We start from the raw sequence: 16,770 nt of genomic DNA on the forward strand, positions 1-16,770 counted from the left end.
ATTTGATACCTTAGAGTAGCATTAGGTTATGAAAAATTACATTTAAAATTTTTCAGTGTATTACAGAGGTTGAAAGCATCTTAATAAATAGTACCAAAGGCAGACAGGTTAACCTGCAGCATAACGATTTTAATATTTTAACAAATAGTAACTTTCTTACTATGTTGGATCAAAAAAGTCTCAACAATGTTTCTTCCTCTTTACTCCTTTTATTGTATACAGCTGAATTTGCTGTAAGAAGAGAAAACTTCCTGTCCCTCAGTGTCATAATTCTCTAGAAATCTTGTGATGAAAATAATTGGGAAAACATTAGTATTTGTAAAATTATTTTTGCTTGTAATTTGTGTTTATGCCAGTTCACTGAAGAGATTGGGAGATTGCCTTTTATTATTTGTTCACTGGTTTTCAACTCTCCTCATTACTAATGATTTTACACAGTGGTCGTGTTATTTTATCTAGAGTCAGCAGCAACTTATATATTTTGTTCTTCTCTGCCTCTAGTTATCCAGTTATTGCTTGGACTCTTTATAAACACTGCTGCAAATAAAAATTGGTAAATTCTATTAATTACTGAGACTCAGATTGATATAAATAATGGCTGTTTGCTTAATCTAGCCTCTATAGGATAACTCTAAATGTATGTATGCTCTAAGAATGTCCAAAGGAGGACAGGAAGTGATGCAGACAACCTCTTTCACTATTTCACAGCAAAGACCCTTTTTCTCTTCCTCTCCAAGCAGAGTGTAAAATTCTTATCATAAATCCCTTTCATTGGGAGAGATAACTGGCTTGTAGTAGCTTCTATTCACCTGTATTAAGAGGTCCATTAATTTTATAGGGATGATGTCCAGAGTACCTCTCCACCAATCCCATGGCTTAATCAGTAAAAAGTCCACTTATTTCATGAGAAGTCCGTTCATACTAGGAACTTCCTGTGTTACCACAGCTCATTTCCCTTAAGACTTCAAACCCTTCTGAATACCACTACCTTACAAAGCTTTCCCAAAGGCATTTAAACTTGATGCAGTAAAGGTGATTTTATTACCACAAACTTCACTAGGTGGCAGGTCATACAAAAGAAAAAATAAATGAACAGGAAGAACATCATTTTCTTAAACTGTGTTATCCCAAGTACTTAAGCTGAAGTTATGGAATGATTTTTTGCATACAACACTATGGCTTTATGACCGGTCTTCTTCTAATTCCGTGCTTTAGCGTCAGAATACAGCTTTCATCTGAGTAGTTGTATGTAGTTGAGGTGGGCTCATCAGTTGAATTGTTCCTTAGGATGCAAGCATTTTGGAAAAGAAAGCAGAAGTTAAATGAGTCTTTTGTTTGCCAGGAGAAGTTCCACTAGTAAATGGAGGAGACACCTGGCTAGGACAGTTTTCTTGTGCTTTTGATAATTTACTCACTGAATGGTTGAATTCAGTCTCTTGATTTAATTAATATATATATTATTATTAATTAATACACACACACACAAATTCAGTGATATCAACAATTAGAAGACATTTTTCTCACTAGTTCTACCATTGGTTCATCCTTTAATCTTGGATAAGTCCTTCAACTTCTGTGGGTCTCAGTGTCCTCATATATGAAATGAGAAGGTTGCACGAATGATTTCCATTGTCTTTTTCCAAATTCCAAATTCCAAAACAGTTAAAGTGTTTGACTAAGGGCATAAGATGGAGAAATGTGAACAAACCCTGAGCCCCACTTAAATTTGTTTTCAAAGTTGGCCTTGAGCTGCCATGAGGTTATTACTGTAATCTCTCCTGCTATACCACATCTGTTCTCCTCTTCTGTCCCTCTGCTGAGCAAAAAAACCCACGAAGGACTGCACGTAAACTTCTGCCATATAAATTCTCAAAACAGTTTTTGGGAAAAAAGAAGGAATTGCATTGAATTTTCTTGAGCACAGCTCTTTTATGTCCTTTGGCGCCTGGCCTTTGAGCTTGCCAACCAGTAGAGATTTGTAATGTTCTTTTAGCAAGTGAAGCTTAGTTAAAATTTTCAGCCAACTAGTCATGCCCTGGACTTTGAGCTTCCTGTATGTATTACTGTGTGCTCAGTTAAACGACTCCTGCCCCCAAATTCCAGGCCCTGAATTCTTATTCTTATCTAAAATCTTAGCAAAGCTTTTTTCCCCTCCCCAGTGGTTTTTCTTTTACAGTGTAAGTTTATATACACACATTCTAATTGTTTGGACGACTTGATCAGATGATTATACCAACAGAATCTGAGTGCTAAGCTTAGCTTTAATTTTCAACTTTCCTACCGAATGTGCTATTATTTTCATCCAACAGTTTAAATATTTACTACAAACAAAGTAGTGGCTCTGTGACCTTCACGCGGTTAAGATAACACATGTTGCCTATTAACCAGATGTGGAGTGAGCGATTGACTAGCATATTGTGTATTGTGTATTGTGAGACATATACCCACTTGGAGTAAATATTATTTATAAACTAAAAAAAAAGGTTTTGAAACTATTTCTCTCAATAATCTTTAGCCACAAACCAAGCTTAATTGAAAGACCTTAAAAACTTGACTATGAATGACCCCGTGAGTAAATATATCCACTGATGTATTGTTTCAAGACGGCAAGTATTTTGTTTCAAGACATAACACTTGGGTTATCTTTTAATCACTTCAGTAGTCAGTAGATTTGGGCCAAATTCATTCATTCCTTTAGAAGTTATAAGCATAAAATGTCTGATAAACTTGAAATGTCCACCAATAACTTGACACCAAGACGACTTTCTGTTTGGCCAGTTAAACTGTAAAAAAAAAAAAAAGGTGCTAAGAAATGCTGAATATGTTTTTCAAATTGTTTTTCTTGCCCTTAAGCTTTAAGAATCCACTGTGTTGACATAATAATCTTGTTGCCATAGTGCTGCTTGTAATTACATGGTAGCTAATCATCCTTCTATGAATCATCCCCAGGATAAAATTCATTCCAGAAGACAGAAATGTATTATTCCATTTGATTAAAAGGCCTAATTTATAACTCACATAAAAACCAAAAGAGGGGGTGGTATGTTTAAAAACTGATATAAATCTAATTTATCATATTCATTTATCCAACTCTTTCTGATGTTTTGAATGGAAAAAAAAATGACCTGGCTATTTTGCCTATGTAGAGTTATAAACCATATAGCCCAGCTGCTGTCTCGTTTTGGCCATAGATTATTTACAAATTATATATTTTTTAAAATCTTCTATACCTACCGCATTTATGGTTTTGTCAAAGGCTCCAGAATTAAGGAAGTGTTTGTTTTTTTTTAAATGTAGCTTGAAGAATCATTTATACAACATGCACCAGTCTCTGCACAGATAGAGATTCACTTCTGTCTTCAGACATTTCATAGGTTAGGAAATGCCTGTTCTAGACCATCTGATTTTTATGATTTCTGATCTTTCTTAAATGTCCTCAAGATTATTCCCAGAGTGGTAGTACTTAACCATTAGGGACCCTCTTTGTGCCTGATGAATGCTGTGCTTCCAGTAAAAATCTTTGTAAACAATGTTAAGGGAGTCACAGAAGCCCAGTGTAAGAATACCAACTGCCAAATGTTTTCAATGACTTCTCCTTTCAATAAAATTATTGGAGCATGCATGCCTGTATATATCATATAGATCTAATCTGTATGTGTGCCAAATTTTGAGTCTTGTTTTATAGTCAGTAACTTCGGAATCTTGAATTTGATCTTGATACTAAAATCTCATTTCATTAGAAAATTTTGGAAAATGGGAGTTTTCTCAAGAGACCATGTCACACCTTGGTCAGCAGATAATGTTTAGTTATTTACTAATGAATTCTTTTTATACTTTAGGATCCATTTTAAAACACCTAGTAGATTTAAAGCAAGAATTCCTACATCCACAGAACAGTCTCAAACTAGGGCTTCTCTCCCACCCCCACCCACCCCCGACCCCAGTCCTTTCAATTCCATTCTAATGGTCACTGCTCTGGGATTTAACTCCAAAAGTCAGGATTATCATGTTCCAACCCTGGTCAGCTTAGTAATTAGAAAGATATCTTGGACTGTTTGCTTTTAATATTTTTTTCCTTCATGTTAAGAATGCTACAGCCATTCTGGTATGTCTTGTTTTCGTTCCCCTTTCTCCAAAGGATGCCGACCTGTTGGACGTGGAGAGCAAACACTTTGAAGACCTGGAATTCCAGCAACTTGAGCGTGAGAGCCGTCTGGATGAGGAGAAGGAGAACCTGACCCAACAGCTCCTGCGTGAAGTAGCCGAATATCAACGGAACATTGTGACTCGAAAGGTACTTTTGCCAGGTGTCATTCAGTGTAAAAAATCCACATTCACCCCTCACTCCATGACAGGAATAATCATTAATGTAGCCCTCTCTCTACCTGTCTTTATATCCGAATATCTGTGTGTTTCACCACATGTCACATTTGACAGATTATGGAGCCTGCCATCTACATACCAAATGGTGCTTGCTCCAAGCTGGATATCCCGAGATGTGTTACAGTTACCGTTACTTACTGCTGTAGATGCCGTTGATTTATAATATCTGATTTTTTTCATTTGTGTGAAAACCAAGGGAGAAAAAAATCAGAAATTCAGATATTTGTTTTAAGTTACTTGCTTTTGCAATCACAGTAACTAGATTTAGAATAGTTCTGTGAACAAAGTCTATTTTGGCATTTTCAGTTTCCCACTGCTCATAGTTCTCAAAGTTGGCTGATAGCTTATTACCATTAGAAATAGCCCCGCCAAATGCCATGCACATCGCTGGCTCCACCCACCTCCTGCACCCAGATGTCCCGCCCCAGAATTCAGCTCTTGTTCCAAAACTTAGAATCACATCCCAGTGCTCTATACTAAACCAATAAAATTGAGGGGAAGGGAGATGAAGAAGGTGACTTCTTAAGCTCTCAGCTTAAATAAAAACTTACATTGTTATTTTTCCCATGAGGCGTCTCCCCAAATGATTCATTTACAGTCTAAAACAAGATTTCCTGTTGACTTATGCATTCTTCAAATAGATTTTAAACCACGTGGACTGTATTGGCCTTAGGTAAAGAAAAGCCTTCAGCTTGGCAGGTCAAAGAGACTACCTCACAGTCTCTAGATAATAATCACTGCCTACCACCAGTGAAAATGTGGTCATTGCTGACCCAGTTTCAACACTTTTCCCTTTTCCAGGACATACTGGCAAACCATTGAATGTCTAACGTGCGTATGTATATCATCATCTTTTTTCCTCCAGGAAAAAATTTCTGCATTGAAAAAGCAAGCCAATCACATTGTCCAGCAGGCTCAAAGAGAACAAGATCATTTTGTGAAAGAAAAGAATAATTTAATAATGATGTTGCAAAGAGTAAGTATTTCCTTTTTGGCACTGGTTGCAATAAAACTCAGGTTACAGCTTGGGGAAAGTTGCTTCCTTCAAAGCAAGTGCCTTTTAATAATGAATAGCAGATTTTAATTTAAAGAAGGTTTTTTAAATATACATTTTTATTTACTCCTCCACATTAATAAGCAGATGCTCTGTGAATGATTAACTCTAATTCATGAAGTAAGCAAGGACATTCTCCTCGTGACTTTTCCATGGTGTGAAAATTCAAACTTGAAAAACATGTACGTTTTCGGATTTTCTTCTTTTGAAAAAAACAGATTTTTCGTCAAATAGGTAGAACCTATTCTGCTTTTTTTTGCTGCTATCAAACGTTTTGGCTCAGCTGCTGGGGTCTCAAACTCCAATTATTTGCCTCGGGTCCTCCTGGCAATTGCCACATTGGGTTTAGTTTGGCATCACTGGCTAGTAGACACCCCTCATGGGGAGCAAGAGCATCCTCACCAAAGGGACTGTGGTCCCATCTGCCTAGTGCCTAATGTGGCTGTACATAAAGGGTTTCCTTTGCCCAACCTGCAGCCTGATTGTCTGACGTAGTTTAAGATCTAAGACACCAAAAGTTAAAATTGATGGGCTAGTCTCAGCACTGAGCCTTGTATGCAGGCCACTGCCTAGAATGTGACACTTGGGATCCTGAAAATATGAGATGGACCCAGAATGGGGTACAGGAGAAAGAATGAGGGACTAAAGGATGAGGCTAGACCACGCTCCTCCCTAGAAGACATGTAGCTGGAATAGTCTCAACTTAGCCACTTAACTATTTTTAGGTTGAGAAGGGAAAGAAAATTGGTCCTTCACATAGAACTATGAGTCCACTCGAGGTGCACCTACGTAGCCCACACAGATCCCTGACGACTCCCCTCCTCCTGCTTCTTTGGCACCTAGAAATCTCAGAATGGATTTATGTTTTCCATCCCTGTCTCCTGCTCTGGGGATGAGCTCTGGTTCCATTGACCTCTGCACCACCCTTTGCACATGATATTCAAAGGCACAGCTTAAATCAGATAGTGTAATATGTAGGATTTAAGTAGTTTCTGAAGTTTTAGCAAAAAAGGGGGGAAAATCTCATAGTGATAGATTTTTTAGAATGGGTAATCACCATCATACAAATACCACTGCCTCATTAAAATATATAAAATATAATTCTATTCTAAAAATTGTGGTCTGTAAGTATGAAGATTTGTATTTTCCCAAATTGATCTATAGATATGTCTCAGTCTCAATATAAATCCCAGCAGACTTTTTTTGTAGAAATTGACAAGTTGATGCTAAAATTTATAGTTGATCCGCATTATTCAAGGAGTCTGTATCTGTGAATTTGCTTGCTCACTAAAATTTGCTTGCAGCCCCCAAATCAATACTAGTCATACAGTTCACTGATGGACGTGTGCAGAGCGGCAAAAATTCTGAGTCCTTCAGCATACACATTCCCGGCTGAGGCTGAACAAAGCAACATTCTACCTTCCTGTTTCAACTCTCATAGAGTAAATAAGTGTCCTTTTTGTGGATTATTTAGTGCTGTGTTTTCACATTGTTTGTGCTTTTTTTGGTGATTTTGCTGTTTAAAATGCCTCTCCAGCATAGTGCTAACGTACGAGTGCTTCTAAGGGCGGGAAGGTTGCGATGTGCCTCGTGGAGAAAATGCGTGTGTTAAATAAGCTTCATTCAGGCATAAATTACAGTGCTTTTAGCTGTGAGTTCAGTGTTTATGAATCAACAATATATATCAAATAAGATGTCTTTAAACAGAAGCACACATAAAGCAAAGTTATGTATTGATCAGTTGAAATTTTTTTGAAGAAGCACACAGTAACCCACCTGTGTATTTCCTGTAGGAATAATGGTTCAGTATTTACTAATTCAGTGTTCACGGCAATGCTGCAGAACATAAGAATTACAAGTAACGAGAATCAACAAGAACCAAGTTGGAGGATTTATACTATTTGATTTCAAGGTTGCCTCCAAAGCTATAGTATAGAGCTATATGGTGGTGCTGACATAGAGCTAGACGTATAGATCAATGGAACCAAACAGAAAGTCCAGAAATAGACCCACACATATACTGTCTATTGATTTTTTTTGACAAAGGGCTCCGAGATAATCCGGTAGGAAAAAGAAAGTCTTTCCAACAAATAGTGCTGGATCACTTGGGTAAACATGGAAACAAATGAATCCTAATTCATCTGTCCTCACACCACGCATATAAATTAATTCAAGGCAGACTGCAACATAAAAATTAAATGATAAAGTTTCTAGAAGAAAATGTAGGACTGCGAGTACACTTCCCTGGCCTTGGGGTGAGCAAAGGTTTCTTAAAGAGGGAATGACAAAGGACTTATATGCAGAATATATTAAAAACTCCTACAGTTCAATAATGGTCAATAAACACTCAATAAATAAATTTTTTAAAAAAACAGTCCAAAGAATTGAAAACAAACACTTCACAAAAGAAGATATATGAAGAGTCCATAAGACACATGATAAAATACTCAACGTCATTAGTCTTCAGGGAAATCCAAGATTGATGAGGCTTAATAGATTTTGTGTTCCTTCAGGAAAAGGAAAATCTTTGTAATTTGGAAAAGAAATACTCCAGCCTCTCTGGGGGGAAAGGGTTTCCTGTCAACCCCAGTACTCTGAAAGAGGTAAGCTATGATTTTCCATGTCCACTTACATCACCTTAGAAATCAAGAGATGTGCCTTTGTTTTATATGATTAACTAAATAGGAAAACATTAACTTGAGTGACTTTGAAAACATTCAGTGCTTTGATGGGTTTCCTGCCTTTTATTTATGCTTTAAGGGTTTCACGGATTATCTTTGCATTTAATGCAGATGCACTTTGCGTGTGTGTATGTGTGTGTGTATTGCAGACCATGCTTGACCATGACATTGTGGGTTAACTTGGGGTTTCAAACAAGTTAGGATCCAAACCAAGATTAGTCTTCAATTCTCTTCCTCTCTGCAATTTCCTTTTTCAGTTCCTCCTCTTTCTTACGTTACTTCTCTTTCTCCTAAGTCTGATAGCAAGTGAAATGCCTCTGCACATTTGCTAAGATAGCCTGGTTCCTTTCTTTTCTCTGTCTCTTTTTCCCCCAATGTTGTTTCTGCTGTTTCCCTCCCTAAATTAGAAATACCTACTTACATTAAGCTCCACACATTCTTTATTCCAAACATCTATCTTTCTGAAATAACTTTTTATGGAGCTACGCTGCTACAATGGAAGAATATTTTAACTCTAATTTGGAAAGTCATAACCCTGACTGAGAAAAAAAATAGTTGGGTTTTCCTCATATAGTTGACACACATGTGACATTAGTTGCAGGTGTACAACCTCATGATTCAGCGAGTTTTTATGTTATGCCGCGTTCACCACAAGTGTAGCTATCATCTGTCCCAATTGAAAATCGTTTTCTTTGTATTTGTTTTTTCCCAAAAAGCTAAAGAAAAAGCTTGCTTCTGCATAAAATTGTGTGTAATAACAAAAAAACCCTTTATTTATAAATATCTTTTTAAACAATAGCGGAGTTAAGACTTCCTACATAGGAAGTATTTTGTGTGTGTGTGAGTAGGTATCTGAAGTAAACACTCATCACACAATAAGCATGAATAATGTGTATCTTGGAAGCATTTTGTGAAATATTTCTACAAGAGCTTTATTAGATCATGCAGTTTCATAATTTCTCTCCATTATTCAGAACACGGAACCCGCAGATTCGGTGAACACAGGGTCACAGTGGATGGAGTGGAGTGGAAGAAGAGAATGTCAGTGAGGTGGGCAGGGATCAGGTCTTGTGAGGCGTGTTAAAGAAACATGCCTTATCTGATGTGGCTGGGAAGTCAATGAGTGAGAGGTCTTAAGCAGGGAGGTGATATTGTTTGCTGTCCATTTGTTAAGCATCCCTCTGGGCTGCTGGCCCAGATTATGAGGAGCAAGAGGAAGAGAGCAGGAGAGCCAGTAAGGAGGCGGCTGCAGTAGTGGAGGCTGGAGATGCGGGCGTCTTGCCTTCACGCAATGGCGGAGATGGAGAGAAATAGCTGGATGCGGATATATTTTGGAGGCAGAGCTGACAGTTCTTGCTGATAGATTGGATGTGAGGATGAAGTAAATTAAGGGAGGAATTAGGAATGATGTCATTTTTCCAGTTTGAATAATGAGCTGGACAGTGAGGACCTGTTTCTGAGGTAGTGAAGACTGGGGATAGCACAGGTTTATGAGGGAAGATACGCGGTTTGACTCTGGACATACTGAGTTTGAAGGACTGTGGCCTCCAAATGAATGAGACAGGCTCTCGGGTCTTTTTACCTCTTGGTACAAGAATAAAATCTTCCCTTTTCTGCTAATGAGTTCTTGTTTTCTGCAGACTTCCTGGTGCCAAAAGCCCATTTGGCTTTTGACTATTTGTATGTCTCCAACTCTTAAGTTTGTTGCGTAGCTGTGTTCTCTTTCATGGACTAAGCCGACTTGGCTCACAAGATGTTTTGAATGTCTTCCTTTCTTCCCCCCCTCCCCCCACTGTCTCATTCTCTCACGCTTCTCTCTTTTTTTAAGGAGTGATTAATTTATATCTAACTCTTTTAAACAAGTGCCACTTTTGACAAATGACATCCATGTTTGAAGCAATAAATCAGGTTATATGGTCTATGATGTATAAAGAATCAAATCTTGGTTTTGAAAAACCAGGCTGTCAACTGAGCCAAAGCATGACTGGAAGTCGTTGCCCTTCATTCCTATTTATTATCAAAGACAAAAGGAAATTTAAGAACCCAGTTGTCAACTTCCTTTCTTCGATTTAACCTTCTGAAACTTTACATGGTATCTATTGCCGTGAAGTCCAAGACTGTATTCACCAGCATTTTGAAACCTACAGTTTATAGTCAACTCTAGCATTCTCCACTTTGTCGTAATTATAGATCAATAAAAACCTTGCTTTCCAGCCTGAAAATTTTGCTTCACCAACATAATTATGTCTTGCCTACCCTGGAGCCACTTTTTTTAAAGGATTGGTGGGCTAATAGAAGATCCCAAGTGCTAAATTTACCCCAATTTTACTTTTAAAAGAGAAATATTGGGCGCCTGGGTGGCTCAATTGGTTAAGCGACTGCCTTCGGCTCAGGTCATGATCCTGGAGTCCCGGGATCGAGTCCCGCATCGGGCTCCCTGCTCGGCAGGGAGTCTGCTTCTCCCTCTGACCCAACCCCCTCTCATGTGCTCTCTCTCTCATTCTCTCTGTCAAATAAATAAATAAAAATCTTTAAAAAAAATATGTTTAAAGAGAAATATTATTCTGTACTCTTTCTTCTACTTTTCCCACCATTTTGTTGATGTGGTGAAAATTATGATTGATCTGTACAAATACTTACCATGAAAATTGACAAGTGCCTTTTCCTCAAATACAAATTGAGGAGTTTTGAATCTTGCAGGTTTTGATTCATGGGTATTTTCTCGAAGCTGAAGCCAAAACTGAATCATTGTCACGGGCAATTCTCTGTCCTGGGGTAGAGCTGAGAGTTGGGGAAGGTGCCTTGAATTGAAATAGCCTCGAGCTGCAACTCTACCTTAGGGGTGTGTGTTTGTGTGTGTGTACCTTTGTCTTGCTGGGGAAGGCTCATGAGGGGACAAGTGTCCCTTTTATTCTCATTTAGTTGAGATACCGAAAAGCTAGATTGCATTGCAAATAAATTAGTATTTATAAAATTTCTTAGTACAAAAACCTGAAGCCTTCGGCCCACTTTACTCACACTCTAACTTGTCGAAAGACAGAAGAAAAGAGGAAAATCTAAAAATAAAGATTTATGGAAAAGGCTCTTGGATTACGGAGTGAGCGATTGCACTGTAAATTTTATATCTCAGATTTTTGTGTGTGTGGTTATTTTATAATGTTGCATAGTAACGCCCTCATTCAATCAACAGAATGAATGCTGATACCTCTAGATAATCTAAAATCGAAGGTTTTGGGTTGTTTATAATATAGTCATCGTGACTTCACCCTCCCCCCAAAATGATGTGTAATGTTTGGCATATCATTTTTCAAGATTAAGCATCATAAATCCATTTTAATTGCTGATGATTCCCTTAATGAAACATTTGGTAATTCCACAGATATTTGGCTGTGCTGCTCAAAGCTAACTCCATTGTACTGGGAGCATTAATACTCTTGCATGCCTCCGCTTTTGCTTTCTTTGTGTTTAACTTCTGAATTCCTCCTTTTAGGGCTATATCAGTGTAAATGAAATTAATGAGCCATGTGTCAATTCCACGAATCTATCCCCTTCCACTCAGTTCCCCGCTGATGCTGATGCTGATGCCACTGGGCCTACCACAGCTGTGCTGGTGAGCCAGCCACAAAATAAAGAGGTGTGTTGGCATGACATTTCATTCATTCACTGCTTTCCTCACGTCAGAGATTAACCCATGGTTACCTGAAAAACGAAGGTGTGTGTGACCATGCACATCTGGTTGACTAGCAGGCCAGAGTGATGCTGAGTTTGAAAAACATACCCACCTGGGACGCTGTTGTATGAATCCTCATACTGGAAATCATGAAATATATGGTGCAGAGTGGAGTACCAGGAGATTTAAGTTGAAAACAATAATTCTAGATCTTAGCCCTCTGACTCGACCTCGTTTTCATAGAAACCAAAAAGCCTTTCTCAAATTGTTAGTTTGAATCATTTTTCCAATTTGATTTTGTTTTCTCTTGTGTTTGTGGGATGGATTTTTTTTTTTTTAATGTTACACCTTTTTAAAACATCTGGGAAGGGGCAAAGAATAGTAAATTAAAATACCTTCTAACTGATCCAAGTTGTTCCCAGAGTGGAATTTTAACAAGAGGCCAAATTTGAAAGATCCTGCCCATGATTTGTGACTTTTTGATTAAAGTACAAGAAAACAGAAAATTGAGATTATCGATTTCATTTCTTTGTCTTATTCTTTCATTTCATATGGACACATACATACTTTTTCTTTCTCTTATAAAGCAAAGATCACCTGTCTGTTCTGGATTTATGTTTCCTTCCACCCTTTCTCCTCATCCTATCACTCAACCTCCATCAGCCCCTTGGCCCGAAGCCCTGGCTCCGTCTGTCGATCCTTTCCTTTTAAATGACACACCTCCTCCTCTACCAGCTAAGAAATACAGAAGGCAGCGACAACAACAGGAGCAACAGGTAACTAGGCACTGGTGTTCAGAGTCTGAGACTTTGACCTTGACAGCAGTCCCTGATGTGGAATCTTTCCTTCCACTTTTCCAAAGGCATTTTTTCAAAAAGACGTGCATATTCCTTTGCTGGGTTTTCTTTTATTTGGTTGGTTTTTGTTCTTACGTTTTTTAAGGACCTTTAGTATTTTTTAAGGGTGTTGGGATTGTTCTAAACTTTGACCCCTTGACTGTCCTCTCTTGACTTTTGATATGTTGGAGCTAGATACGTTTCATATCCTCATTCTTCAGTTCCCATTCAACCAAAATAGTGTAACTTGTCTCAGGTAGTTTGCAAAATGATAATAATTATTTCTGTTAAATCCATGCTATAAAAAGTTGCTGTGTCAACACAAAATATTTTTCTTACACACTACTGAAATCCTAATAATGGACATCATGCCCCTGCTATGGGTCAAAATTTGCTAAACATTTTACAAATAAATATCTCATTTCTTCCTTCTAACAAGCCTGTAAAATAAGAATTAACTCCTTTTTGACACTTAGGGAATGGAGGCTTACTTAGCAGAGGTAAATAGTTTGCCCAAGGTCACACCACAAATAATGCATTTGGCTCATGGAAGTTTTTATCAATCACATATTTTAAATAAACAATTCATTATTATGAATGTCACCCTTCTTTTAGTACATCTAGTGCATAATCATGCTTGAGTATTCAAAAAGTCTCTTTTGAGGGTTCCTTTCAACTATAATCAGATTTCTATATGAATTTGGCCCCAGAAGATGCTAAGGAATCATAGTCACTAGATCCCCAAATTAGATGGGCCCTGGTTTGCTGGGCCCAGCCATTATATGTCTTGAAGTTATCTCTACTGCCTTTTACCTCTTGTTAAAGGACTGTATCTCTTTGCTACTTTTAGGTTAATAAATATTAACTAGTATAAATAGATAATTATAAAGTTAAAATGCAGATATATTTCATGATTGGCATGTTTAAAAATTGATCATAAACTTGGTAACTCAAATTTGCATTAATGTTTATATATTTCAACAACCTGAGCTTAGTATAAAAATGATCAAACCCTAAGAACCTTTAATTAGGAAATAACTTTACTACTTAAGACATTCTGGGGGGAGGCTAAGAAAAATTTGGAAAAATTTCAAGTTGGCAAAAATTTTGCCTTAGGAATCTGAAAAGAAAGAAAGAAAGAAAGAAAGAAAGAAAGAAAGAAAGAAAGAAATGGTCAGCAGGAGGATTTTAAATACGAGGGATTAGTGTAGGGGTTTCTTGGCTAAGGTCTTTTTTTAAATAAAAGAACAACCTAGAAGGATGCCTTATATGGAAACGTTATATGGATTTGAAGTGTTTACATGTAATTAAACTATTATTCGACTTGAAAACAACTTCCCTGTTTACTCGCTCTTTCTCTCCATCTTCTCCCTTCCCTGTTCTCCTCACACTGGGATCTGTGCCATCACACAGACCTGTCCAGACAGACAAGGGGAGAAACTGCTTACTTGCTTTGTCCACTGGCTGTTCCGCCATCCACATGGCGACCATCATAATAATTTGTAAGTTGTCCTGAGTCCCCAAGACTGCAGGCACTAACTATGAAAGTGAAAGGTGGATTTTTTTTTTTTTAAGTTTCTCATTTCAGTAATAAATTCTTCCAGTGTCTATGTAGCTTATCAAATGCTAGCCCTAGTCTGTTAGTGAACACAAGTATAAGTTGAATTTTTTTTTAAATTCTGTGTTAAAATTCCAAAACTTCTTTGTAAATGCATACTTCTTAATTCCTTCTTCAGTGACCTGTTTCAATTAGTCAAGTTTTGCTATTCTGCTTTACATTTGCATTTAAAGCATTTTAGAAGTCTGGAAGAAAGGAAAAAACAGCATAAAGAAGGCCTCTATCTGAGTGACACTTTGCCTCGAAAGAAAACCACACCTTCCATATCCCCACATTTCAGCAGTGCTACTATGGGGAGAAGCACCGCCCCGAAGGTAGGACGTGGGGTGAACCATGGGCTTCGCGTTCAGTGAGTCTTCTTGTCCTAACGTAGGCCAACGCGCAAAGGCTCTAATAGAAAATGCTGAATAATAAACCATTAAGTTTGCTTGTTGGGCAGACATAAAACTATATTGCATTTTCTATCCTATTCAGAGGACGTTCGGAATTGTGCACTCTGTAACCAAAGAACCTAGTCCTGGGTATTTTCTACCATCACCACATTAAGTGGTGAATAGCGTTCACTTACTTGACAGATTCCCATGACCACCTCCCAGATCTGGAAACTGGAGGATATAAACTCTGGATTCCAGGAATAAGAGCAACAAATATTTACTGAGAGTCATTTCGATGAGCCTGACCCTGGACTAAGCCCTTTATATGGATTGTCTCATTTTAAAATCTGGCAACACTATTCAGCAAAAGTTCTCTGTATTATTCGCATTGTACGTACAGACAAACTGAGGTGTAAAGAGGCTAAGCGACTAGCCCAAGCGCCCTCATCTGGTTAGCAGTGAAGCTGGACGATGAACCCATATGGTGTGACACTTGAGTCCTCACTCATGTTTTGCGACGTGTCCGGGGGGGTGGTGGTGGTCACTGCAGAAAGAGGGGGAGAGGCAGATGAGAAGGAGGTTCTGAGTGGGCCAGGCTTTGGGGCCCTTCCCTTGCCCTCAATCAGAGTAAATTTGTTTTAATCTATTTCATAAACTGGTGTTCCAGGTATATTTTACACTAAAGATTTTCTATTTTAAAAGAGTGCTAACCCTCGGGGGGTAGTGAATAGGTTTCTCCAGTGTTCAGGGGGAGAGGGGCATTGGGACACTTCTAGCAAGTAGAGCTCTTCTCTTCCTTGTGCATGATGTGCATGCATTCTTGTCCCTGCATCTGCCCTCGGCTCCTTACGCACGAAGAACTCTGAGTGGCTCTCTAAGGGACAGCGTTTCCCTATCTGTCTTCCTTTTTGGAGCTGCTGCCACTGGAGAGAGCACGGTGACGTTGAGCCTGCTGTGGGGCTCCTGGGAAGGGTCCGAGACAGGCCTTTGCCACGTAGCGTGAATTACGGGACGCCTTCGTTCCTCCTTCCTACCTTCCCTGCCCTCTGGGCTGACCCTGGAGCTATGCCAACGGGGATGTGGCCCTGTCCGGGAGGACCGTTTGGCTTGCAGTTTGCCTCAAGTATTTCCTCCCGGTTCGCACAGGTTCACCTGCCCCTGGGACAGAGCAGTAGCTGCGGCAGCGTCCTCCCTCACTCGCTGGCAGCCGTGACCAAAGACTCAGACTCCCGGAGGGTGCTCAGAGGTAGGTGCCTTCTAAATCACACATCCGGGGGCGCCTGGGTGGCTCAGTCGTTAAGCGTCTGCCTTCGGCTCAGGTCATGATCCCAGGGTCCTGGGATGGAGCCCCGCACCGGGCTCCCTGCTCAGCGGGAAGCCTCCTTCTCCCTCTCCCACTCCCCCTGCTTGTGTTCCCTCTCTCGCTGTGTTGCTCTCTGTCATATAAATAAAATCTTTAAAAATAAAAAATTAAAAAATAATAATAAATCACACATCATGTCTGTGGTTAAGCATAAGAATTTCTCCAGGAGAGGGAGCAAGAACAGGGGTGAGGATCATTAGAGAGGGAACAGCCAGGATCCTCAGTTTTATTCTTAAGGAGTCTTCTTCGGGGAAGGATCTCTATATCCTTGTTGTTGTACTAAGGTAACTTTTTCTATTCTACATACGGCTGGCACCTTTTAAACATACCCACTGCGCCTCCTAAATTCAACAGAATTCCCAAACCAGGAAGGCCCCTCAAGAATGACTAACCTTCCCATTGGGTAGAAAGAAAAGAGAGACCACAGAGATCTGGAGAGGTCACCAGGGCACTTAACAAAGCCACTTACCTGGTCTGTGGCTGAACGACTACTCTGTTGAAACATATGCTAAAGAGTCATTGAGCTAACACACTAGTGGCCAGGACAGAATTCCCTTAGGGCTTTTCATGTGGTCTGAGCTTTTCTTCTATGTGGTTGTTGGGTTTCAGGTAGACTTGGATTCTCAGCATCTTTCATTTCTTTTTAATAGTACATTGCATTTATAATGGGATCGAATAGTCCTTGTGGGGCTGGGAGAAATTACTATAATACAGTTCCAGAGATGAGCTTCTCGTTGAGAGGATTAGAGTTGTGTCAAAACAGTCATTTAGGTCAATAGTTTCTATGGCCC

The 16,770-nt window shown here is 39.0% G+C and overlaps 1 protein-coding gene across 17 annotated transcripts in view; it reads left to right on the forward strand.

The window, feature by feature from the left end:
* PHLDB2 (pleckstrin homology like domain family B member 2) overlaps positions 1–16,770 on the forward strand; it is a 107,951-nt gene that overhangs the window by 64,325 nt on the left and 26,856 nt on the right. For 8 of the 17 annotated variants that reach the window (XM_064588493.1, XM_064588454.1, XM_064588558.1 and 5 more), the window contains 7 exons: positions 4,139–4,294; positions 5,249–5,359; positions 7,951–8,040; positions 11,609–11,752; positions 12,376–12,564; positions 14,416–14,556; positions 15,763–15,862. In XM_064588493.1, the coding sequence (XP_064444563.1) occupies positions 4,139–4,294; positions 5,249–5,359; positions 7,951–8,040; positions 11,609–11,752; positions 12,376–12,564; positions 14,416–14,556; positions 15,763–15,862 (931 nt within the window). The remainder of the gene's footprint in view (positions 1–4,138; positions 4,295–5,248; positions 5,360–7,950; positions 8,041–11,608; positions 11,753–12,375; positions 12,565–14,415; positions 14,557–15,762; positions 15,863–16,770) is intronic. The other 9 variants (XM_064588591.1, XM_045902836.2, XM_045902841.2 and 6 more) reach the window with 5 other exon arrangements.

Source organism: Mirounga angustirostris, unplaced genomic scaffold (genome assembly GCF_029215605.1).
Source record: "Mirounga angustirostris isolate CCGP_5_RB_7025 unplaced genomic scaffold, mMirAng1.0.hap1 SCAF_1, whole genome shotgun sequence".
Classification (NCBI taxonomy): Eukaryota; Metazoa; Chordata; class Mammalia; order Carnivora; family Phocidae; genus Mirounga; species Mirounga angustirostris.